The sequence below is a fragment of the Rhinopithecus roxellana genome, chromosome 18 (assembly GCF_007565055.1).
Source record: "Rhinopithecus roxellana isolate Shanxi Qingling chromosome 18, ASM756505v1, whole genome shotgun sequence".
NCBI classification, from domain to species: domain Eukaryota; kingdom Metazoa; phylum Chordata; class Mammalia; order Primates; family Cercopithecidae; genus Rhinopithecus; species Rhinopithecus roxellana.
The window spans coordinates 10,243,801-10,267,616 of NC_044566.1; the positions used below are offsets into that span (position 1 = coordinate 10,243,801).

General features: G+C 40.8%; 2 protein-coding genes across 4 annotated transcripts in view; both read left to right on the forward strand.

Moving 5' to 3' along the window:
* Positions 1–354: 354 nt before the first annotated feature.
* TEX30 (testis expressed 30) lies at positions 355–8,151 on the forward strand. Of its 3 annotated transcripts, XM_010353084.2 has the most exons (6): positions 355–491; positions 4,201–4,275; positions 4,746–4,976; positions 5,977–6,028; positions 6,792–6,997; positions 7,688–8,151. In XM_010353084.2, the coding sequence occupies exons 2-6, from the start codon at positions 4,261–4,263 to the stop codon at positions 7,865–7,867; spliced, it is 684 nt and encodes a 227-aa protein (XP_010351386.1). In that variant the 5' UTR covers positions 355–491; positions 4,201–4,260; the 3' UTR covers positions 7,868–8,151. The 3 variants fall into 3 exon arrangements, with proteins under 3 accessions (XP_010351386.1, XP_010351388.1, XP_010351387.1); XM_010353086.2 differs by lacking the exon at positions 6,792–6,997; XM_010353085.1 differs by lacking the exon at positions 4,201–4,275 and having other exon boundaries at positions 359–491.
* Positions 8,152–15,878: 7,727 nt separating this feature from the next.
* The window catches only part of CCDC168 (coiled-coil domain containing 168), a 29,554-nt gene continuing 21,616 nt past the window's right edge, over positions 15,879–23,816 (forward strand). The window contains 3 exon segments of the mRNA XM_010353087.2: positions 15,879–16,109; positions 16,233–16,266; positions 16,357–16,399. Of these exon segments, the coding sequence (XP_010351389.2) occupies positions 15,879–16,109; positions 16,233–16,266; positions 16,357–16,399 (308 nt within the window).

A 23,816-nucleotide genomic window follows, 5' to 3' on the forward strand; every position in this document is an offset into this window, starting at 1 on the left:
GCAAAGATAACAGGAGGTTTGACCCCATGTAGAAGTGTGCGAAGCGGTTGGATTCTGTAAGCGTTTGACCCTAACGGGACTAACGAATTGACTATGGATGTGAGGAAGAGACTGGTCAGAGCTGATCGCGCCTCGGAATGGAGTGGTGGCTGGGATGAGGAAAAGCCCCGAGTGGAGCAATCCTGGGGGATGCGGAAACTGGGGCTGACTTTCCAGCCGTCTGCGTGCTGCTGAGGCAGAGGCCACCCTGGCGCCTTCCTCCGGCTCTGCCAGTCAGCGCTTACCGCCCCAGGATGTGGCGGGCTGGGAGACTCACGCTCCCGACGTGCTCTGCGGCCCGGCCCGCGCACCCGGGGGCGTGGCCTGCGCGCGCGTGCGTCGTAGACGATCGCTGTGGCGGGGCAGGCGAAGCGGTCGCTTCGAGCGCGCTAGTCAGCTCCCTGAAGGGAGTGACGGAGGTTGGGTGCCCGCGGCCACTTTTGCTTTCCCGGGTAAGTGCGGCGGTGGCGGTTGGCGCCGCCGTCTGAGGGGCGGCTTCCTGGGAGACGAGACGGGGAGAGCACCCGGCAGGCCCGCCTGAGGCGTTTGAGGCTCGCGGGCGTCGCTCCTCAGGCGCGGTTGGTCCGAGCCAGGAGGCGTTCCGTTAAGTTCGGTGCCCGCGGGCACCAGCCGGTGGGGTCTTCGTCGGCTTTGCAGGGTAGGAGGGCGGAGTGTGGGGTTGGTACGGACAGGGAGAGCCGGACGGGGCCAACCTGGACCGCGTCAGCGAGTCCCGGGTGACTGGCTCGAAGCAGCCTCCGAGTTGAGAGGGGTCGTCCGGGGCGGTCGGCGGGGCAGCCCCGGTAGCGCGCATTTGCTGAGGGAACGGATCCCGTGCCCGAGCGCCGCCGAGCCCCGCACGCCTGTGAGACCCGCTTTGAATTTTCTCTCCATGTTTGCTGCGGTTGTTGAGCCGACCCTCTGTAAGACTCGGACTCAACGTTTTTGTTTGCCGCACGACAGCCAACGTAATGCTGTGGACGTAACAGGGCACGAACGTTTGTAACAGAAAGTTGAAGGGGCTGTGGCGTTGGAGGTGATCGCCCAGCCCTTTGAGTAGGAGTTGTCCTAGAACTCCGCCGACCGCCCAGCCGGTGGAGCCGGCGCTCCGGACGCCACCAGCGCTGGCGTTTCGTGGGCGCAGCACCTCTAGCCGGTCATCTTCATCGCCATTGAGGGCACTGAGGCCAGGCCAGTCTTGAAACCCTGCCCTCTCTGAACTTAAAGCCAGAGATGAAAACCCAGACGACAGTGGCCCGGCGCAGTGGCTCACACCTGTAATCCCAACGCGATGGGAGGCCGAGGCGGGTGGATCACCTGAGGTCAGGAGTTCAAAACCAGCCTGGCCAACATGGTGAAGCCCTGTCTCTACTAAAAATACGAAAATTAGCCGGGCGTGGTGGCGCACGTCTGTAATCCCAGCTACTCGAGAGGCTGAGGCTGGAGAATTGCTTGAACCCAGGAGGCGGAGGTTGCAGTTCGCCGAGATCGCGCCATTGCACACCAGCCTGGCGAACAGAGCAAGACTCTGTCTCAAAAAAACACACCCAGACGACCTAGAGCAGATTGCTTGGGGATTGTATCATGGGGCATTTTCCGTGTTTCTGAAGAAAAGCAGCATGTGTGCACCAGCCGTGAAGAACACACTGTGCATCGTGAACTCTGAAAAATAGTAAAGCAGACCGGGAGGTGGCAAACGCCTTGGGATCCTAACGGTTTGGGAGGCCAAGGCAGGGGGTGTCGCTTGAGCCCGGGAGTTCAAGACCAGCCTGCGAAACACAGGGAGACCCTCGTCTCTACAAAAACATTTTAAAATAATTAGCGGGCGTGGTGGTGAGCGTCTGTAGTCCCATCTACTCAAGAGGCTGAGGCGAGAGGATCGCTTGAGCTCAGGAGTTCGAGGATGCAGTGAACTTATGATTGCGCCACTGAATTTTCCGGCCTGTCCACCGGACCAAGAACCTGTCTCAAAAAAAAAAAAAGGCTGGGCGCGGTGGCTCAAGCCTGTAATCCTAGCACTTTGGCACTTTGGGAGGCCGAGATGGGTGGATCACTAGTTGAGGAGATCGAGACCATCCTGGCTAATCCGGTGAGACCCCGTCTCTACTAAAAAAAAAAAAAAAAACTACAAAAAAAAAATAGTGAAGCATTTTAAGTTGATAGTGATTGTTTACGTGCATCTAAATTTACTCCTTCATGAAGTTTCACTAAAATTACATTAAGGGGATTTAAAAACAGAAACAAACCTCCAACAATATAGGAGAATAGGAAAGGAAACACTGGCAATATCTTAGCAAACCCTGTATTAACCACGGAATCTTCAAACTGCATGGAAACTGGCAGCACTGGACAGCTGTAGTACTGGGAATGAAGGTGGTCGTGGTGCAGAAGGTGGGTGTAAGGAGCTTAAACGATTTAGGTGAAATCTGAGAAGCAATTGGATATCCAGATCCCCTTCCCCATTTCACGCTGTTGGCTGACTGCCTTTCCCCTTGTTAGAAGACTGGATGGAGGCTTATTCTCTTGAGAAAGTAAAACAGAGGATCTTTGAACTGAGAAACCCAGGCATAATTATGGGGCTACATGTATGAAGTTAGGGACACTGAAGCTTGAAGTCCTTCATCTCCCTTATCTCACTCAACTTCCAAAACTTTTACAGTCAGATCAGACTAATGCTCTCCAGGCTGAAATAAGAGTATTCTACACGCTCACACACACAGATGGGGAAAGGTACATAATACGTTGGTTATGGTGGTTTCTAGGAAGTGAAAAGAACTTGGTGGCCAGGGGAAGGAGTGTGAGGAAACCTCTGTTTACGTTGTCTTTTAAAACATACCATGTACACACGATACCTATTCAAAAATGAAATGTATTCTTCACCTCAGGAAGGCCTATGAAAAAAATATTCTGTAAATTATGAACAAATCCTTTGACGTCTGTTTACATTTTTTAGTGTACCGTGTGCACATGATACCTGTTCAAAAATGAAATGTATTCACCTCAGGAAGTTCTATGAAAAAATTCTGTAAAAAATTATGAACAAACCCTTTGACACAGCGATTCCTTCCCCAGGAATTTATCTTATAAATATACTTACACTCGTGTGAAAATAAGTACAGTGCTATATGGAAGGATAAGTAAGAAGCAGATAATATTGGTTACCTTTGGAGAGGGGATCTGATGGCAAGTCAAAAGTGGAATGAGTGAGACTTTTTCACTACATATTCTTGGTACCTTTTGAACTTTAAACCTTGTTACTGTTACCTATTGAATGAATGAATAAATAAATGTTAATGGGAAAAATGGGTGAGTAATGGAGATCCTAATGTTGATAATATCCTAAACAATACAAGAGCTCTTAACATAGGAAGGAATGCTACATAACAACCCCAAAATTTCAGTGGCTTACATTTCATGCTCATGGATATTCAGATCAGCTGTTGTTTAGGTCTTGATTAGACTAGTCTGGACTCCAGACTTCAGTTTTGGGTTCAGATCTGTTCCATATGTCTTCATTTTGAGACCCAGGCTGAAAATGCAAAACCACCTAGAGCATGTTTTTCTCATGGCTGAGGGTGAAAGTTCAAGAGGGCTTCTGGAAGTTTGCCACGCCTAAGCTCAGAAGTCACACATTGAAATGTCTACCTACATTCCATTACTTAAAACAAGTTACATAGCCAAGTCCAAAGTAAACAGGGTGAAGACATCTATACTCTGCCTTCTGGCAGCACTGTGAAGTTACATGACAAGGTGTGGATAGGTAGGCTTGGGAACTATAATAATGAAGAAAATGGGTTAATGGAAAGATGTGAAAAATTAGGATAGTTCATTTAGAATGAAGATTCTTACAAAAATGTGTATTTATACATTTTTACATTATCATTTTTTTGCCAAGATACAGCATCCTACTTTGATATGAATTACCTTACAGTTTCCATGTCAAAGTATCACCTTTGTTTTATCTTCTGTAACATCTACCAACCCTGCACCTGGCCCTCTAACCAATTCTGAGTGCCCATAGAAAAATGTACATGTAAAGACACCAGATTTTAGGGAAGTAATTCTAAATGTTTATTTTAGCTACTGAATGTGTTCATTCATAGTTTTTGTGTCATATCCATGTCTGCCAACTCACCTTTCACAACAGAATCTTCTTTTCAGGGAGATGTCCTTTGCTTCTCAGATGTAAATGCACTTTAAGTTTGTTATTCAACAGTGAAAATGAGTCATACAGAGGTAATATTTTCGTATGTTCTGCATCTTCAGGGTTCCTGGTTTTTTGTTTGTTTGTAATTATATGGCTTCAGAGTAATCTTATTTTCAACTTTCACTGTGGGAGGCAGTATAGCATAAGTGGTTAAGAGTAAGGAATCTAGAACAGACTGCCCTGAGTTTAAATCCTAGCTAGCGGCTATATAACCTTGGGCAAGTTGCTTAATCTGCTGTGCCTTATCTATAAAATGGGGATAATGATAGTGCTTGCCTCATAGAATTGTTAGAAAGGTGAAATAAGTTAATACATATAAAGCACTTATAATAATACCCAACACAGTAAGCACTTAAATACTATTATTAATATCACTACTTTTTATTTGGAAGCTATGACTTGAATTATGAGCCTCACAGAACAAACATGTATGTGGCTGTTCAGTTGTCTTAATAGGCAAGAAAGTAATTTTTGATCCCTTTATTCTCTTGAATTCCAGGTTAAATTAAAAATACCTTTTGGAAATAAATTACTAGATGCCGTTTGTTTGGTACCTAACAAGAGCTTAACATATGGAATAATTCTTACACATGGAGCATCAGGAGATATGAATCTTCCTCATTTGATGTCACTGGCATCCCATCTTGCATCCCATGGGTTTTTCTGCCTGAGATTTACCTGTAAAGGCCTTAATATTGTACATAGAATTAAGGCATATAAATCAGTTTTGGTAAGAAAATTTCTTTATATTTACTTATAACATAATTCTGTTTGAAATCCTTAATAAATGTAATATAAATTTTATTAGTAGTCATCTGGTTTAATTTAAAAAATCTTTGAATGAGTGTATTCTTAGAAAACTCAGCAGTACCTGAAAGCTTTTTAATGGTCAGATTTCCCTGTCACCAGTTTCCGTGGAGATGAATGCTTACATCATAAATGTTCCTCCGTGATATTGCCAAGGAAACTACTTATGATTTTTCTCACTGGAATTATGTAACTGTAGCACATCATTTTGGCATTCTAGAATATTTTATTTACCATACTATGCATGTACAAATATGATACTGTTTTCTGTATATGTTATTTAGAAACCTTGTTTAAAATCCTGGATAACACTAAAGTTTCACTAAATCAAGCTTGTCCAACCCATGGGCCACATATGGCCCAGGACAGCTTTGAATGTGGCCCAACACAAGTTTGTAAACTTACTTAAAACATTATGACATTTTTTTTTACAATTTTTTTTTTTTTAAGCTCATCAGGTATCATGAGAGTTAGTGTATTTTGTGTGGCCCAACACAGTTCTTCCACTGTGGCCCAGAGAAACCAAAAGATTGAACACCTCGATCTAAATGCTTTCAAACTTACTAAGTTTTTTAGAACTTTAGATGTTAACATTATCAAATTTGGTATTAGTTGCAAGCCTTTGCTGGCCTTTTTAAAAAATAATTTATTCTCTAAAAATAGTTTAGTGCTTAAATGTTTTAGTAAAGGTAGATTGACTTTTTTCTTACGTATTTGCCTATATAACCTAACGTGGTTTAATAGTGAAGGCATGACCAGAAGAGGAAGGACTGCTTACCTCTTTTAAGAAGAATCCCTTAAGATTTTCTGGTTATCTTTGCATAGATTTTCATACATTTCAGTAATGATGAGAAGCAATATATCTTGCCTTTCCAGTGGAATATTTTATAGATGAAGAACTGATGATTTTTTTATTTTTCTAGAATTACCTAAAGACATCAGGAGAATACAAACTTGCAGGTGTTTTTCTTGGAGGTAAGTGCAATACTTGTGAATACTTGTTAAGTACCTGTTTTAATATAGGAATAGGTAATGGAGAATTAAAATTAGTTGATCATAGGAAGCTAATTTAATGATTTTTTGTTGTTTTGGTAAGTCACCTTTTTAATGTTAAAGTACTTTATATACTTAGAGCAAACTTGAACCTCATGTATATGTATTATAAGCTGAGCTTCTCTCCTTTTATTCATATCGCTGAATCGTCCTCTTGCATATGATTCCTTTACAATGATTGTCCTTGTCCTTTTAAGTGTTCAGAAAAATAATTGCCTTTTTTTTTTTTTAGCATTTGACTAAAGATCAATTTTTAGCTTTTTCTTTTCTTTTTTTTTTTTTTTGACACGGAGCCTCCACCTCCTCACTGGAGCCTCCACCTCCGGGATTCAAGTGATTCTCCTGCCTCAGCCTCCCAAGTAGCTAGGACTATAGGTGTGCACCACTGTGCCCGGCTAATTTCTGTGTTTTTAGTAGAAATAAGAGTTTTGCCATGTTGGTCAAGCTGGTCTCAAACTCTTGACCTCAGGCAGTCTGCCTACCTAGGCCTCCCAAAGTGCTGCGATTACAGGTATAAGCCACTGCACCTGGCCTGGTATTGCAACTTGTTAATTGCTGCCATTTGGAGTTAATTTGTTGGTAAACATATATGATGAACAGTAAAAGATTCAATTTGCCACACCATCACTGCTACTTTATGTGAAAGTTTATATTTCAAACTGAACTTAATTTTAATTGATTTTAGGTCGTTCAATGGGCTCAAGAGCAGCTGCTTCTGTAATGTGTCACATTGAGCCAGATGATGGTGATGATTTTGTTCGGGGTCTCATTTGTATTTCTTACCCACTGCACCATCCAAAGCAGCAGCATAAACTCAGAGATGAAGACCTCTTTCGTTTAAAAGAGCCTGTACTGTTTGTGTCAGGCTCAGCAGATGAAATGTGTGAAAAGGTGAATTATAACTCAATGTTTGTGTGAATGAAAGAGAATGAAAGAAATATCTTGGGAGCAAGATACTTCGTGCAACAGTCTCTTTTAAAAGTTGCCAATTTGACTAATGCTAGTTTTGTGTCCTGGTTACTCCGTTGCTTTTGAGAACCTAAAAATATAAGTATACTGACAAAATTTGTCTCCCTGGAAATAGAGTTGGTAAATATGACCCTTATTTGGAAAATGAAGGCTTAATATCTGAATCGTCTGATTTGGGGATTACTACACTGTAGATTTTTTAAATCATTTCAATATTCAAGCAGATTGTTTGTTATAAAATTGATTCTTGAGAAAGGGTTGGCAATGTCTACACATTACTAAATATTAGCCCAATATTATGAAACAACGTTGTATTCCCCAGAGCATATAATTTGCTTGGGGAAAAGATTTTTTTGGGAAAAAATTTTTTTATTCCAATTTATTTAACATTAGTAGATGCATGAGTGCTTGATCTGATATTGCTACAGCTGAGAGAAGTGGACTGCCACATTTACGGACATTTCCTCACACGTTCTATTGCCTAGAAAGTTGTCTGTGAGACAGCATTTAGTGAATACTTGGGAATGAATGTCAGTAAAGGCGGGGGAGAGAGGACCTTTTATTAAATATCAACAGAACATTAGTCTAGTATCCTCTTCTTTTTTTCTTTAGAACTTGTTGGAGAAAGTGGCACAGAAAATGCAAGCTCCCCATAAAATCCACTGGATTGAGAAGGCAAATCATTCCATGGCAGTGAAAGGACGGTCGACAAATGATGTTTTCAAAGAAATAAATACACAGATTTTGTTTTGGATCCAAGAAATTACTGAAATGGACAAGAAATGTCATTAGTTAAAAGCCATCTTGAATACACATACAGTTAATTTGATAAAGAAGAGTATGCCTCTCAGCATTGTGAGATATATTTCAGACTAATTTGATGTTCTTTAATGTTCCCTTATTTTTGAAACACGTTTTAAATGTGAAATTAATGTCCTTCACAAAATGTCTTTTGAAAGCACTGTTATAGTTGTATAAAGATGATGTAAAAATATTGAAGGTGGTCTACATATAATTTATTTTCATTAGTATAGTTAAGTTTTGAAAAGAATTAAACATTCGAATTTTGTTACAAAGATGCTTTTGTCTTATTGATACACAACTGAGAAATTTTGCAGAGCAGTGTTATCTTCAGAAAAGGAAATCAAAACATGTTTAGTCAGATTTATAGAATGCACACTTCACCTTTTAATAAATCTCAGTGAAGGGATAGGAGTGGACATATGTTTCGAATATGGGGACCCTGAAGACTTTTTAGAATGACATAAAGATCTTTAATTCAAGAAGTGTTCACTGAAGGCTTATTACAGGCAAACCTCATTGGGTTTGCAAAGATGAATAAAAACTTAGAGCTTACAACATAGTGTGTGAGGCTGGGCACGGTGGCGTATGCCAGTAATGTGAGCATTTTGGGAGGCTGAGGTGGGTGGATCACTTGAGGCCAGGAGTTTGCGACCATCCTGGCCAACATGGCAAAACCCTGTCTCTACTAAAAATACAAAAATGAGCCAAGTGTGGTGGCACGCATCTATAATCCCATCTACTCAAAGGATGAGGTGGAAGAATTGCTTGAACCCAGGAAGTAGGGGCTGTAGTGAGCCTAGAGCACACCACTGGACTCCAGCCTGGGCAACAGTGAGACTATGTCTCAGAAAAACGACATAGTGTGTAAAATCAATAGACCACTGATTAAAGAGAGAAATAATTGTAAATTTGTGGTACTAACATCTTTGCTATATCTAGGCAGTTGGTGCACTTCATTTTGCCTTGGAAATTTCAACTATCACCTGATCTCAAGCTTGAATGGTATTGAGTTATATATAAAAAAAAATGGTTTTTGTATTTCCTGTAAAATTCACAAAAGATGATGAGGCTGATGTTAAATTTAAATAGAAGTTTGTAGTAAGAAATGTTTCTTTATAGTAAATCTTTTGCATATCCTCCCTGCTACTCTTAATGTTAGGCCATTAAAATAGCCTCAAGTGGCCTGGGCAGCTTGCAGATTTTTGAGGCCCCTCATTCCTCCTGCCCTGATGGAATCAGTAGATTTAAAATATTATTTTTCTAAATATGACAAAAGAATGAAAACTTAGGGAATAATGTCTAAATCTTTCATATTATAGAATAAAGTGATGTATAACTATAAAATTTCTGTTACTATGTATAATAGATATTTTTAACTAAGTCATTTCCTGAACCTAAATTTTTAAATATGTTGTATGAGTAAACAATAATTAACATTTGAAATTTTAAAACACTACTAGTATCAAAAGATTATAAACATAAAAAATATGCAAAGCTATCAAGAAGATAGAATCACTGGTCTATTAACAACTCTAAGTCACTGAGGAACATAAGTATTGTGAACCAGAAGTAAAACTAATGGGACAAGGAAAACACAAAGGACAACTTATTACATAATGTTAGAGTACAACAAAACATTTAAAAGGCTGCTAACCAGGCTATACAATTTACAATATTTGTGTTTGCAAAATTAAACTATAGGCATAATACGATGATCAAAGATACTACATCAAATACAGGGGTAATGTAGGTAGATGATCATTTAAAGTTGATTTTCCCCTGAGTTGTCTATAAGAAACTACTGTTCCTTATTGATGTAATGGCTTGACATTTGAGGACTGTATAGCTAGCCATATTTGGGGAACATATAACTCCTAGAGAAAGATATGAATGATATATCTACAGCTGAAATGAACATTTAGGAAGAGGTCACATCTGCTCTCCTCCATAGATTTACCACACCTTGCAGGAAAATGTTCAGCCCCTTCAAGTTTGAGATTATAGACAAAGAGCCATTCTGGGTGCCTCTTCTGGTAGGCCCTAATTAATGGCATAGCTGTTGCTGGTAGAGGGTCTTGACTGTAAGTTGTCCAGGTTCTTGACATTTTGAATAAAGAATTGGACAAAATGCACAGCAAAGCAAGGAAAGAGTGAAGCAACGAAAGCATAGATTTATTGAAAATGATAGTACACTCCACAGTGGGCCCAAGCAGTGGCTCAAGAGCCCTGGAGAAGGAATCTTCTGGGGCTCAAACACTCCATAGAGGTTTCCAATTGTCTACTTGGTGTTCACCCCATGTAAATGAAGTGGTGGCCCACAATCAGTCCGATTGCTTGCAGAAAGCAACCAGTTAGAAGCTGAAGTGAAGTTACAAAGTTACACTCCCATGCAAATGTCTGGTTGCAGAAAGCAACCAATTTTGCAACCAGCTTTCAATTTTCCATCTGCTACACAGAAAAGGGGTTTGCAAAGGGAGTAGCCTCTGGTCTTTTTGTTACTTAAGCGTGGAAAGTTGGAATTTTCCTATCAACTTAGTTGTAGGAAGTCAGGGTGAATGGGTCTTAGGTTCCCTGCCTCCAGACCCTATTCTCCTGCCTCATAACCACTCGCCTAGACTAATGCTCTCCACCCATGGGGGACCTTTACCACTTAGGGCAGTGGTCCCCAAATTTTTTGGCACCAGGGACCCATGTCATGGAAGACAATTTTTCCACCTGACTGGGGTGGGAGTGGTGGGGATAGGGATGTTTTCTGGATGAAACTGTGCCATCCCAGGTCATCAGTCATTAGATTCTCATAAGAAGCATGCAACCTATAGATTACCCATATGCACAGTTCATAATAAGATTCCCTGCTCCTATAAGAATCTAATGTCACAGCTGATGTGACAGGAGGCAGAGCTCAGGCAGTAATGCTGGCTTGCCTGCTGTTGGTTCATAGTAGGCCACAGACTAGTACTGGTCTGCAGCCTGGGAGTTGGGGACCCCTGTCTTAGGGGATATTTGGCAATGTCTGGAAATATTTTTGATTGTCATGACTGGGGTTGGGGTGCTACCAGCATTCTGTAGGTAGAAGATTGGGATGTTGCTAAGCATCCTACAATACACAGGACTGCAGCCACGACAAAGAAATAATCCTGTCCAAAATGTCAATAGTGCCCACATTGGGAAGCCTCGTCTTAAACCAAATTTCAGATTATCTGTAAGTCCTTTCTCCGTTACCATTAATTCTTCCATCCCCCTCCTTGATCCATTTGCTTTTTTTAATTATTATTATTTTAGTTTAGTTTAGTTTTTTTTTTTTTTTTGAGACTGGAGTGCAGTGGCACAATCTCCGCCTCCCAGGTTCAAGTGATTCTCATGCCTCAGCCTCCTGAGTAGCCGGGATTACAGGTGTGCGCCACCATGTCCGCTAATTTTTGTATTTTTAGTAGAGACAGGTTTCACCATGTTGGCCAGGCTGGTCTCGAACTCCTGATCTCAAGTGATCCGACTGCCTTGGCCTCCCAAAGTGCTGGGATTACAGGTACGAGCCACTGCGCCCGGCCCAGTTTTATTTTTTTGAGACAGAATTTCACTTCGTCACCTAGACTGGAATGCAATGGCATTATCATACTTCACTGCAACCTTGAACTCCTGGGCTCAAGGGATCCTCCTGCCTCAGCCTCCCAAGTAGCTGGGACTACAGGCGCCTGCCACTGCCCCTGACTACTTTTTTAAGTTATGGTTTTTTTAGAGAGACAGGGTCTCAAATATTTTTGTAGAGAACAGGGTCCTGCTTTGTTGCTGAGACTGGTCTCCAACTCCAGGGCTCAAGCAATCTAACTCAGCCTCCCAAAGTGCTGAGATTACAGGCATGAGCCACCGCACCCAGCCATTTGCTTTCTTTTATTTGCTAAATCCTGGATTTCAGTATCTTACTCTTCTTTTTACACTACCATCACTCTAATTCAGACCCTTATCAATTCTCTTCTATCACTGCAGTAGCCTAATTGATTTTCCAATTTTATTGTCTCCTTGCTTTGATACACCAGTTGATACTTCTAACTCAGAAACTGTTAGATCTCCGAAGGTGGCTCCACAATAGGGGTCTGTCAACCTTCCTTTCCCAGACTTCACACCTGTAGCCATGCTATAGCTAACATGGACTATATAAATGTTTATAAAATGGAAGAAGTATTTTTTACTCTTCTTCCTACTTTCTTTGTTCATCTTTGCCTGCTACCAAATCCAAATGAGTAGGGGAAAAATTTTTTTTTCCTCTCTTTGCAGCTTTCCTTGAAATTACCCCAAACCGGCCAGGCGCGGTGGCTCAAGCCTGTAATCCCAGCACTTTGGGAGGCCGAGACGGGTGAATCACGAGATCAGGAGATCGAGACTATCCTGGCTAACACGGTGAAACCCCGTCTCTACTAAAAAATACAAAAAACTAGCCGGGCGAGGTGGCGGGCGCCTGTAGTCCCAGCTACTCGGGAGGCTGAGGCAGGAGAATGGCGTGAACCCGGGAGGCGGAGCTTGCAGTGAGCTGAAGTGAGCTGAGATCCGGCCACTGCACTCCAGCCCGGGCAGCAGAGCGAGACTCCATCTCAAAAAAGAAATTACCCCAAACCAAGTATCTCTCCTCAAACTCCTGTAATATCTTCCTCCTTTCTGTGTTAACCGAACTCTACCTTCTCATTAAGTTATTAATATCTCCATCTCACTTATGTTACAGATTCCTTCAAGTTTGGGATTTTTTTTCTGCATCATTGTTAAATGTTAACAAAGATGTTAACAAAACTTTAACAAAGTGTGTTTAAAGCACGTTTTCGTTCCTTGTTCAGTGCTTTACACAATTATTATTCAATACATGTATTAAACTAAGATATTTACAGAAAGAATTTCTAACAATTTTGAACAATCTCTGGCTTTGTGTTGCTATTTTATATATCTAATATTGGGACTTTTTCCTGTTAAGAACAAAAACCAAGTTCATAATGTCAAAATAGTTCAAAGATGGTAACATTGGTAAATATAATAGGAAGTTTTAAAAAAAACTTTAATTTTCCTTGTGTTTTCTTGTAGTGTCTGTTTTTTATTACTGTTAGTAATAGGCTTTCTGTGATACTCCTTTTCTTTTTACTCTGTAAGCAAGTAAATCTTGCTTAGCATTTACTTTTGGTGCTGTTCACTTGACATTGGTCTAGGAGGTTTCTAGTCCAAGGGACAGAAGCATTTATGCTGAAAAATAGATAATTATACTTTCGTTAGTAGCAAGTACATAAGTAAAAAACATGACAAAGCCCTAGAGAGAGATAATACTTACCCCTATGTAAACCTACCCATCAGCAGGAGTGGTACGCAGCAGTTCCTTTTCAGTTCTTTAAGAGCTCTTCAGTGAAATACTAATTAGGGATTCAGTGCCATAAAGCTTGGAAAGATCTAAGGAACTAGAGAGAAGAAAATGTTGAAACAATGAATCCCTTTTAAGATAGTTACCATTGAATGATTTAGAGAATTTCTGCAAGTAAGTGAGAGTAACAATTTTTCCAGCTGCTTAATGTTTTTTTTTTTTATTTTTTCCGAGATGGAGTTTCGCTCTTGTCGCCCAGGCTGGAGTGCAATGGCGTGATCTTGGTTCACTGCAACCTCCGACTGCCCAGGTTCGAGCAATTCTCCTGCCTCAGCCTCCTGAGTAGCTGGGATTACAGGCACCTGCCACCACACCCAGATAATTTTGGTATTTTTAGGTAGAGATGGGGTTTCACCACGCTGGCCAGGCTGGTCTTGAACTCCTGACCCCAGGTGATCCGCCTGCCTTGGCCTCCCAAAGTGCTGGGATTATAGGCATGAGCCCCTGCACCCGGCCCAGATGCTTAAATTTTATGGGGAAACCCAGGAGACTAAAATCACCTCAATTGTCTTTGTGAGGAGGCGAGTACGGGGAAGGTGTACTTTACCATAGTTCTAGAAAAATCAAGAGGAATTGCTGAAGTTTCTTTCAGAGCCAATGAAGACCTACCAAGCATTCTAAAGGGTGACTCTTTGCAAAGACAAAATTCAAAATAAGAGTCATACTTAAATAAAGATTATAAATACCTGTACGTTGTGGTCCAGGAGACTGGAAGACTGTAAATTCTAACATTTAGAATGTCACTGATCTAATAATCTCCAACGTTCAGGGACAGAGCTGATAATTTTTTTTTTTTTTTTTTTTTTTTGAGACAGTGTCTTGCTCTGTTGTCCAGGTGGGAGTGCAGTGGTGGGATCACGGCTCACTGCAGCCTTCACCTCCCAGGCTCAGGCAATCCTCCTACCTCAGACTCCCAAGTAACTGGGACTAACTGCAGGCGCACACCACCATGCCTGGCTAATTTTTAAATTTTTGGTAAAGACAGAGGTCCACCTATGTTGCCCAGTACTGGTCTCAAACTCCTGCTCAAGCCACCCACCCACCTCAGCCTTCCGAAGTGCTGGGATTACAGGCATGAGCCAGTTCACCCACCTGAAGTTGTAAATCTTTGTTGCACTTATTTAAACTGATGTGACAGAAGAGGCCTGAACAGTTTACTTCAGTGTAATGAATAATACTTCAGTGTAATGAGTAATACTTCTTTGCTTAACCTACCTTGGATAAGTGAAGTACTAAAAACAAAACAAAAGTGAAGCATTAAAGAATTACATCTGCAAAGGAAGTATTAATTAATTACACCTTCAAAGGAAGAGGACTCTAAATCCAAGGTAGTGTTAACATTTTTCATTACTAGTCCAGACTATCCTGTCTACTTGTGACTAAAATTGTACTTCTCAATAAGCTTCCAGGCCCACCCACTAGACTTTGAAGGAGAGTGGGCAGTACTGTACTTACATCTGCCTCTGTCCCACCCTTAATTCTGACATCGGAAAGGACATCACAAGTAGCTCCTTGAAATCACCGTAGACAGGGTGAAAAGGAAATTCAACAGGAGGTTATTCCAAAGACCCTTTAGTTTTCAGCATATCAATAGATTGTTGAAGGGGAATGCTGCCAATGGACCCTGCTAGCAAAAAGAAATATAAAATGTGTTCTATTTTAAGAGAAAAATCAGGCCCATAAAAGACAAGTCATCATACATTCCACATAGTTGCAATGGGATATACTTAGACCAAAAAAATTATTTGATATTTCTCCGAAATTCAAATTAAATTGGGCATCTAATGTTTTTATTTGCTAAACCTGTCAACCCTATCTATATTCTTTTTTTTTTTTTTTTGAGACGGAGTCTCACTCTGTCGCCCAGGCTGGAGTGCTGTGGCCGGATCTCAGCTCACTGCAAGCTCCACCTCCCGGGTTCACGCCATTCTCCTGCCTCAGCCTCCCGAGTAGCTGGGACTACAGGCGCCGCCACCTCGCCCGGCTAATTTTTTTATATTTTTTAGTAGAGACGGGGTTTCACCGTGTTAGCCAGGATGGTCTCGATCTCCTGACCTTGTGATCCGCCCGTCTCGGCCTCCCAAAGTGCTGGGATTACAGGCTTGAGCCACCGCACCCGGCCAACCCTATCTATATTCATTCTAAGAAAGGACTATATTTTCCTGACCACAAAGAAGCATAAAATACACTATTCCTGGTGTTAATAGAAATGGTCATATCAAATGCTTTCTACCAATCCAAATTTATTCTATGTTTATAATAGGGCAGTGACAATCCATGATAGAATTATGTTGCTTTCTATGAAGTTAAGAGAAGGTAATTTTTTGAATTTTAGTAAAAAAACTACTTATACAGTGTACATATCTTACCTATGAACTTTCATTATTGCTCAAGTTGATGTGAGCTCAGTTAAATACCCACTATGACACGTACCTCACTTAACTTAGGCCCAGAGCAGTCACTGCCACACTTGATAAGACACCAAGAAGCACTGGCCAAACGTTGCACATGGTTATGAGTTGGGCATACCAACTTTTTATAATTCAGGGCCTCTGAAATCAAGGACTTTTGAATGAGACACCAGTCTCTTTCACATATTACATTAAAATGTCAAAGCAATATTATTCCTTTAAAAAAGGGGTAGGGGGTGAACTGGAAGATAACACATTTGTGACATTATGGGAATTTCTAGAGTCCTGGGTTATTCAAAATGATTGGATGGCAATTTTCTTTATAATTTTACTAGGAATTATTTTTGAAATAATACTCATGAAAGCTTGTGCATCCTTTTGGAAGAAGTCCACACTTCCTGAAAAGGGTAGTTCAGATGTCTGGGAGGTAAGAACAAATGGTTGATTTTCCCTTTCCCTAGTTTTCAAAATCAGACATAAGAAAAATTTGTAAAATTTTTGAACTTTGATACTCAGATTACTCCTCTAACAATTTTTTCCATTAAAATAGAGGGAAGACAGTTGCCCGAAAAGCAGGAAATTTGGTAAGTATTATACAATTTCACATTTTAATATAAAACTTGTTCATCCTGAGCTTTTCTCATTGATACTGTGACTTTTTTATTCCTACTCAGCTCCAGAGAATTGGTCAGTTATTAATCCATCTTCAGGAGAAAGGTATGTGATATATCACATATATATTTTGAAGCTAAATGAAATAGTTGGTTGTGTTCTATTCAAAATGCCTTTACTTCTGAATTTCAGAGAAGGGTTTTCCTAGCTGTTCAACGTCACGATTCAATCTAACATTTACTTTAAATGGCTGCTATGCTCCAAGCTGTGTTAAGGACTTTTTGTATATTACTGAAATTATCCTTCAAGTAGGTAGTATTATTATTGTTTTTACAGATGAGGAAAATAAAGCTTGAAGAGGATAAATGACTTTCTTTCCTACTCTAACACTCTCTCCAATACACCAGTTCTTATAATTCAACTGAAAAGATATTTATTTAGCAATTACTGTGGACCAAGCAAACACTGAGCTAGGTGCTGCATGAGTGACATGAAAGGAGTCTGTAAAATCAGAATTTCTCAGAATTGTAAAGTTATCTCCGTACTAGGGATTAAATACTGACATAATCACGAATCTTGTTGCTATCAATATTTTAATTGTTTTAATTGAAATCCGTTCAACAATTATTAGATATCTACTATAAAGTGGACGCAAACACTGGGATTCAAGCCATAAGATAGTCTCTGTTCTCAAGAAGCTTATATTCTTGTGGAGAAGATGTATACATACAGGAAAATTGCCTTGTGGTATGGTGACACAGTGACATAAATATTAAAACATTTAGGAGATGCCTAAGCCAGCCTAGGGCGTTGGTAATGGCTTCACGAAGAATGTTATGCTGGAGCTGAATTTTAAAGGATTAATGAGCATTAGCCCGAAAAGGACACAGGTTTAGGAGGGTAAGAAAGACATTCCAGGACATGAACAGAAACAGCAGCAATGTGCAAGAAATTACTATTGTTTCAGAGTTGCTTGGAATGTTGAGGTTGAGTCAGGAAGTAGTGGAAGACGAATGTGAAGAGGTAGGTAGGAGTCAGGTCATAAAGGGCTTTCTATACCGTGTTAAGAAGCCCGGATTCAATTCTGTAGATAATAGCCACTAGTGGTGGTTACACATAAGAGTGGCACAGTTTTGTGTTTCAGCTAGATCACTAGTCACTGTGTGATTAGTCGCTGTGTGAATCAGAGGATTACTTGATGTTCCTCTAATTTCTTTTATTTGTCAGGTATAAAAGGACTTTATTCTTTTAATCTGGTTGCTATATTGTCGTATTGGGTACTAGCAACTCTAGTTCTCAGGTGAGTGTCTTGGGAAGCTGTAACAATATCTGGAGGTGTGAGTAGGTAGAACCCTTGTCAGGGCCAGTTGGGAACAGGAATGCCAGCACAAGCTACAGCATGTCAGTAGTGCAATCAGAATAAGTCCAAATGGACAGACCAAGAGTCAGCATTTGAGATATTACAGGGGTTAGGTGTGCTTGGTGACCCAAGATTCACATGTAATTCAAAACCAGAGGATTAACAGGCAAGAGGAATTCACAAGAAGGGATTAAATACATGGAGAAGAAAAAGAATTTTCAGCTTCAGAATCAAGAACACTTTAAAGATTTTCCATCCCTGTGTCCTATTATTCCCTTCCTGCCTGGACAGAAGTTAATCCTTGGGTGACATCTTTCTAGGGAGTGTTAAGGGAAATTCATTGAGAAGAAGAGGTTGGGGTTGGTGTTGAAGGAAAAGGATTAGAGAAAAGATATGGTTCCTATGGCAGCAGCATATTATGGTGAAAAAACACAAAGTTTGAATTTTAAAAAGGTCTAGCTTTATGGCATAGTTCTGCCTCTTTGTTTTTTCGTTTTGTTTTGTTTTGTTTTTTAGCAGAGTTTTGCTCTTGTTGCCCAGGCTGGAGAACAATGGCACGACCTTGGCTCACTGCAACCTCTGCCTCCTGGGTTCAAGTGATTCTCCTGCCTCAGCCACCATAGTAGCTGGGATTACAGGCACCCACCATCACACCTGGCTAATTTTTTTGTATTTCTAGTAGAGATGGGGTTTCATCATGTTGGCCAGGCTGCTCTTGAACCCCTGACCTCAGGTGATCCACCTGCCTTGGCCTCTCAAAGCACTGGGATTACAGGCATGAGCCACCGCACCCAGCCCTGTAGTTCTACCTCTTAATGATGGCATGGCCTTGGGCTAAGGACTTAAACTCACTATACCTCCATTTTATTTTATTTTTTTTTAATTTTTGAACTAAGGATTAGAAGAATTACCTCTTAGGAATATCATGACAATTAGTTGAAATAATATGTGTAACATAGTGGCTCACGCCTGTAATCCCAGCACCTTGGGAGGCCAAGGTGGGTGGATAACTTGAGGTCAGGAGTTTGAAACCAGCCTGGCCAACATGGTGAAACCCCATCTCTACTAAAAATACAAAAATTAGCCAGGTGTGGTGGCATGCACCTGTAATCCCAATGACTCAGGAGGCTGAGAATGGCTTGAACCTGGGAGGCGGAGGTTGCAGTGAGACGAGATCGTGCCACTGCACTCCAACCTGGGAGACAAAGCAAGACTCCAGCTAGAAAGGAAAAATATATATATATATGTGTGTGTGTGTGTGTGTGTGTGTGTATACGTGTGTATATATGTATATATATGTGTGTATATATATACACACACACATACACACATATATTTTATATATATGAATTCTTTTTTTGGAAAAGAACTATGTTTGGAACAGCGTATTTTATTTTTAATCATTGACACCTTCAAATAATTTTATTTCATTTAATTTTTTTAAATTTCTTCAAAAAAAAAACCAAGATACATGTGCAGAACGTGTAGGTTTGCTACATAGGGATACGTGTGCCATGGTGGTTTGCTGCACCTATTGACCTGTCCTCTAAGTTTCCTCCCCTCATCCCCCATCCCTGAAAAGGCCCTGGTGTATGTTGTTCCCCTCCCTGTGTCTATGTGTTCTCATTGTTCAGCTCCCACTTAGGAGTGAGAACATGTGGTGTTTGGTTTTCTGTTCCTGTGTTAGTTTGCTGAGAATGATGGCTTCTAGCTTCATCCATGTCCCTGTAAAGGCCATGATCTCATTCTTTTTATGGTTGCACAGTATTCCATGGTGTATATGTACCACATTTTCTTTATCCGGTCTATCATTGATGAGCATTTGGGTTGGTTCCATGTGTTTGCTATTGGAAATAGTGGGACAGCATCTTAATAAATTATTTTGAAATAGAAAGGTATATTGACCGAAACCTAGGCATCAGAATGGTTAAAATGTACTGCATTAGAGATGGAGTGGATTTTATCTTGCTTATGAAATAGGACAAAGGAGAAAGGGGTAGCAGGGGGGCAAAGGGGAGCAGAACAGAAGGAGTTGCAAGTGTAGTGCTATGAGGCTTAGGACGGAGTGGCATAAAGGATGAGACCACCACTCAGTATCTGAAATCTGGGGACTCCACCTGACCAGGTATAGTCTCAGTAAGCAAACCAAACGGCTGACCTTATATCAGATTTTGGGGAATGGTTTGTTTTAGGGTTGGCCTTATTCATAGACGCATGCTTGAGTGAGAATCTGCCACTAGTCACCTGACTCTCAAAGCTTAAACTTGTCACTGACTGGTTGGTTTCAGAAGTGCATTTCCTGAAGGGAGTTATCGTTGATAGATAAAACAGTTTAGAAGCAGACTTGGTGTTTATTTGTTACTATGACTATAGGGTTGCCATTGATTGATTGACAACTGATTCTGGTACTGGTTACCATGGCTCTAGTACTGTCACTCTTTTCCTAGGAGAATGAGGAGTTATTTTTAAAATCTCAAAGGCCAATTAAGATTCCTTGGTGGGGAGAGGCCAAAGGACATCTCACAAATGAGGAGACGTACCTAATGTTTAAATGGGAGCCCTTTGCATGACTGTAGTCAACTCTCTCCTGCTTCTGCCTCCAAGTCTTCACTAAAATCAGTCACATCTACGAGTGGTTTGTGTATGAGGGATTTTTTTCTCCTCACTGAAATTGAGGAAAGAGTTGGGTCAATTTGTTGTTAGCAATCAGAAGCCTGGAGGTGGAGATAGTCATTCAGCAAATACTTACTGATTGCCTACTCTGTGTCAGGCATTGCTGTAGGCCCTTGAGACTCATCAGCAAATAAAACAGTGTGTGGGGGTGAGAGAGGGTCAGACAATAAACGACAACATAATAAATAAATTACATGTCAGAAGGTAACATGAGAAATTAGAGAGAACTGTGCTGACCAGGCATAGTCTCAATGAGCAAAGCGAACTGCTGATCTTACATTGGATTATCGAATTTTGGGAAATGGTTTGCTGCAAGGTTTTTTTGTTTTTGTTTTTGTTTGTTTTTGTTTTTGGAGATGGAGTCTCATTCTGTTGCCCAGGCTGGAGTGCAATGGCACAATCTCGGCTCACTGCAACCTCCACCTACTGGGTTCAAGCAACTCTCCTGCCGCAGGCTCCCAAGTAGCTGGGTCTACAGGTGCATGCCACCACACCCGGCTACTTTTTGTATTTTTAGTAGAGTTGGGGTTTCACCATGTTGGCTAGGCTGGTTTCAAACTCTGATGTCAAGTGATCCACCTGCTTCAGCCTCCCAAAGACCTGGAATTGATTAGCAGGCGTGAGCCACCCTGCCCAGCCTGCTTTAGCATTTTCTTACGTTAGGATTAGATCATGCCCATTCCTAAACTAATCACTCAGAAATGGGATTACTATATTAGACTGAGCCTAATAATCTGAGGTAGAACAGGTGTTGGAGAGTAGACATCATGATCATCCAACCCAAAATTTTGTCTTAGTTGAAGAACGGACTTTACTACCAAATATTATATACTAAAAGTAATAAGCAGATAGCAAAGATGTATATAGAGCCTGTATTAGATTGCTGGGGCTGCCATAACAACGTATCACAAATTAGGTGGCATTAAATAACAGAAATTTATTTTCTCAAGGTTCTGAAGGCTGAAAGGCTTGGTTTTTCCTGACGTGTTTCTCCTTGACTTGCAGATGGCCAGTTTCTTTCTGTGTGCTCACATGCTCTTCTCTTTCTTTTTTTTTTTTCTTTTTTCTTTTACTTTAAGTTCTGGGATACATGTGCAGGTTTGTTACATAGGTAGACATGTGCCATGGTGGTTTGCTGCACCTATCAACCTGTCATCTAGGTTTTAAGCCCAGCGTGGTTTAGATATTTGTCCTAATGCTTTCCCTCCCCTTGCCCCCCACCCCCTGACAAGCCCCTTTGCATGATGTTCCCCTCCTTGTGTCCACGTGTTCTCATTGTTCAACTCCCACTTAGGAGTGAGAACATGCAGTGTTTGGTTTTCTGTTCCTGTGTTAGTTTGCTGAGAATGATGGTTTCCAGCTTCATCCATGTCCCTGCAAAGGGCATGAACTCATTCTTTTTAATGGCTGCATAGTATTCCATGGTGTATATATGCCACATTTTCTTTATCCAGTCTATCATTGATGGGCATTTGCGTTGGTTCCATGTCTTTGCTATTGTTAATAGTGCTGCAATAAACACACATGTGCATCACATGCTCGTTTCTCTGTATGTGCATGTCCATGGTGTCTCTGTGTCCAAATTTCCTCTTCTTACAAGGGCACCAGTCATATTGGATTAGGGCCCCACTCTAAATAAAGACATCAGTTAACTTAATCACATTTTGATGGCCTTATCTCCAAATACGGATTAAGGCCCCCCCATATGACCTCATTTAACTTTAATAACCTATTTAAAGTCCATGTCTACAAATATGGTCACATTCTGAGATACTGGGGTTAGGACTTCAACATATGAATTTTAGAGAGACACAATTCAGCCTATAAAATAGCCTATATATTAGAGGTTAATAAGTGCTCTAAAAATTGAGAGAACTTGAAAACTAACATATTTTAAATATTTATCTAATATTTTTGTGTTATCTATGAAAAAACAAAATCATTAGTATAGCCTAAAATACCCCAAATTCTAATTAACCAAATCCAGATTAATGAGATTTCATTGTGTCAACTGAAGAATGATGGTTTTGAAAAGAATGATGGTGTTCATAAAGGATTGCAGCCTGTAGGATAGCCATTCTGACAGACTGGGAAGCATAGCCTCCTGTCAGAAGCCAGACACAGGCCATTGGAAGGCAGGAAGAATAAGACAGGAAATCATGCTGAATGAGGTGGATAATACTTATAGTCAATAAGCTGTAGGAGGAATCATGAATATTTATGAAAGGAGAAATGTGTGCATAAGCAATTGAGCTTCATTCCTCTCCATGGAACTCATGTTCAGAAAATGGCAGCTTTAGCATGATATGAGCATGGAGTTTTTGGCCCCCTGACATCAAAAGGTGAAGCCAGGGACATGAAAACCCCCACTGCACATCTTCCCTAGACTGGGCAGAACCACTCTGTGGTTGGTGGTCTCTTATCAGGAAGGAATGCTAGCTGGTTGTTTCGTTGAAAGCAGAAGTGAGGGGCAGCATCAGGTCACTGGTTGATATCAAGGATGGTGCAAGCCTTTCCAAAGGGCTGTTCTGTTTACCCTTAGGAAAGAAAGCCTAATGGTAGCGAGGGAGGGAGGTAGTATACTAAGGCCTGTCTGACCTCCCATCCCATCATGGTCAGGAATTCATTTTTCAAGATTTCTTTGGGGTCCACTTGGCCAAGAGGAGCTCCATTCAGTCATTTGTGAGACTTAGCATTTCATTTTTAATTCTCAGTTCTATAAGTAATCATTTAGCATAAATAATTTTTTGCGGTTGAGTAGATCATGATGGATTTCATACGCTGCCTTCACTACTTTGATTGAGGGGTATTTAAAAGTAAAGTCACACTTACAGTAAAGTAAGAGGTAATCTGTGTTCCCCAAACAAATAGCTACTAGAATGATCTCACCTAGTTTATATGAATTTCAGTTTTTGATTTTAGGCTTGCTCATCCATCAAACAGTGACTCTCAATATTTATCATGTATCAGAATCAGCTGGAGAGCTTATTAAAACTCAGATTTTTTGACCCTACCTTCAGAACTTCAGATACCATAGTGCTGGGATGGAACCAAAGAATGTGCATTTCAAATAAGTTTCCAGGTGTATTATCAGGGTTCTCCAGAGAAACAGAACCAGTAGGTTATGTGTGTGTGTGTGTGTATGTATATATATATATAGAGAGAGAGAGAGAGAGTAAGAGATATATTTTAAAGAATTGGCTCAAGCAATTATGGTGACTAGTAAGCCTAAAATGTGCAGTTTAAGTCAAAAGGCTGTCTGCTGACAGAATTTCCTCTTGCTGGAGTATGTCAGAGGGTTGAGGTATCGGTCTTTTGTTCTATCCAGGCCTTTAACTGATTGGATCATGCCCACCCACATTAGGAAGAACAATCTGCTTTTCTCACAGTTCACTGATATAAATGTTAATCTCATCCAAAACACCCTCAGAGAAACATCCAGAATAATGTTTGACCATATCTCTGGGCATCACTGCCCAGCCAAATTGA

Coding starts and splice junctions, on each gene's coding strand:
- TEX30 (XM_010353084.2), top strand. Junction 4,977..5,976: donor AGGCATATAAATCAGTTTTG/GTAAGAAAATTT, acceptor TTATTTTTCTAG/AATTACCTAAAGACATCAGG. Junction 6,998..7,687: donor CAGATGAAATGTGTGAAAAG/GTGAATTATAAC, acceptor TTTTTTCTTTAG/AACTTGTTGGAGAAAGTGGC.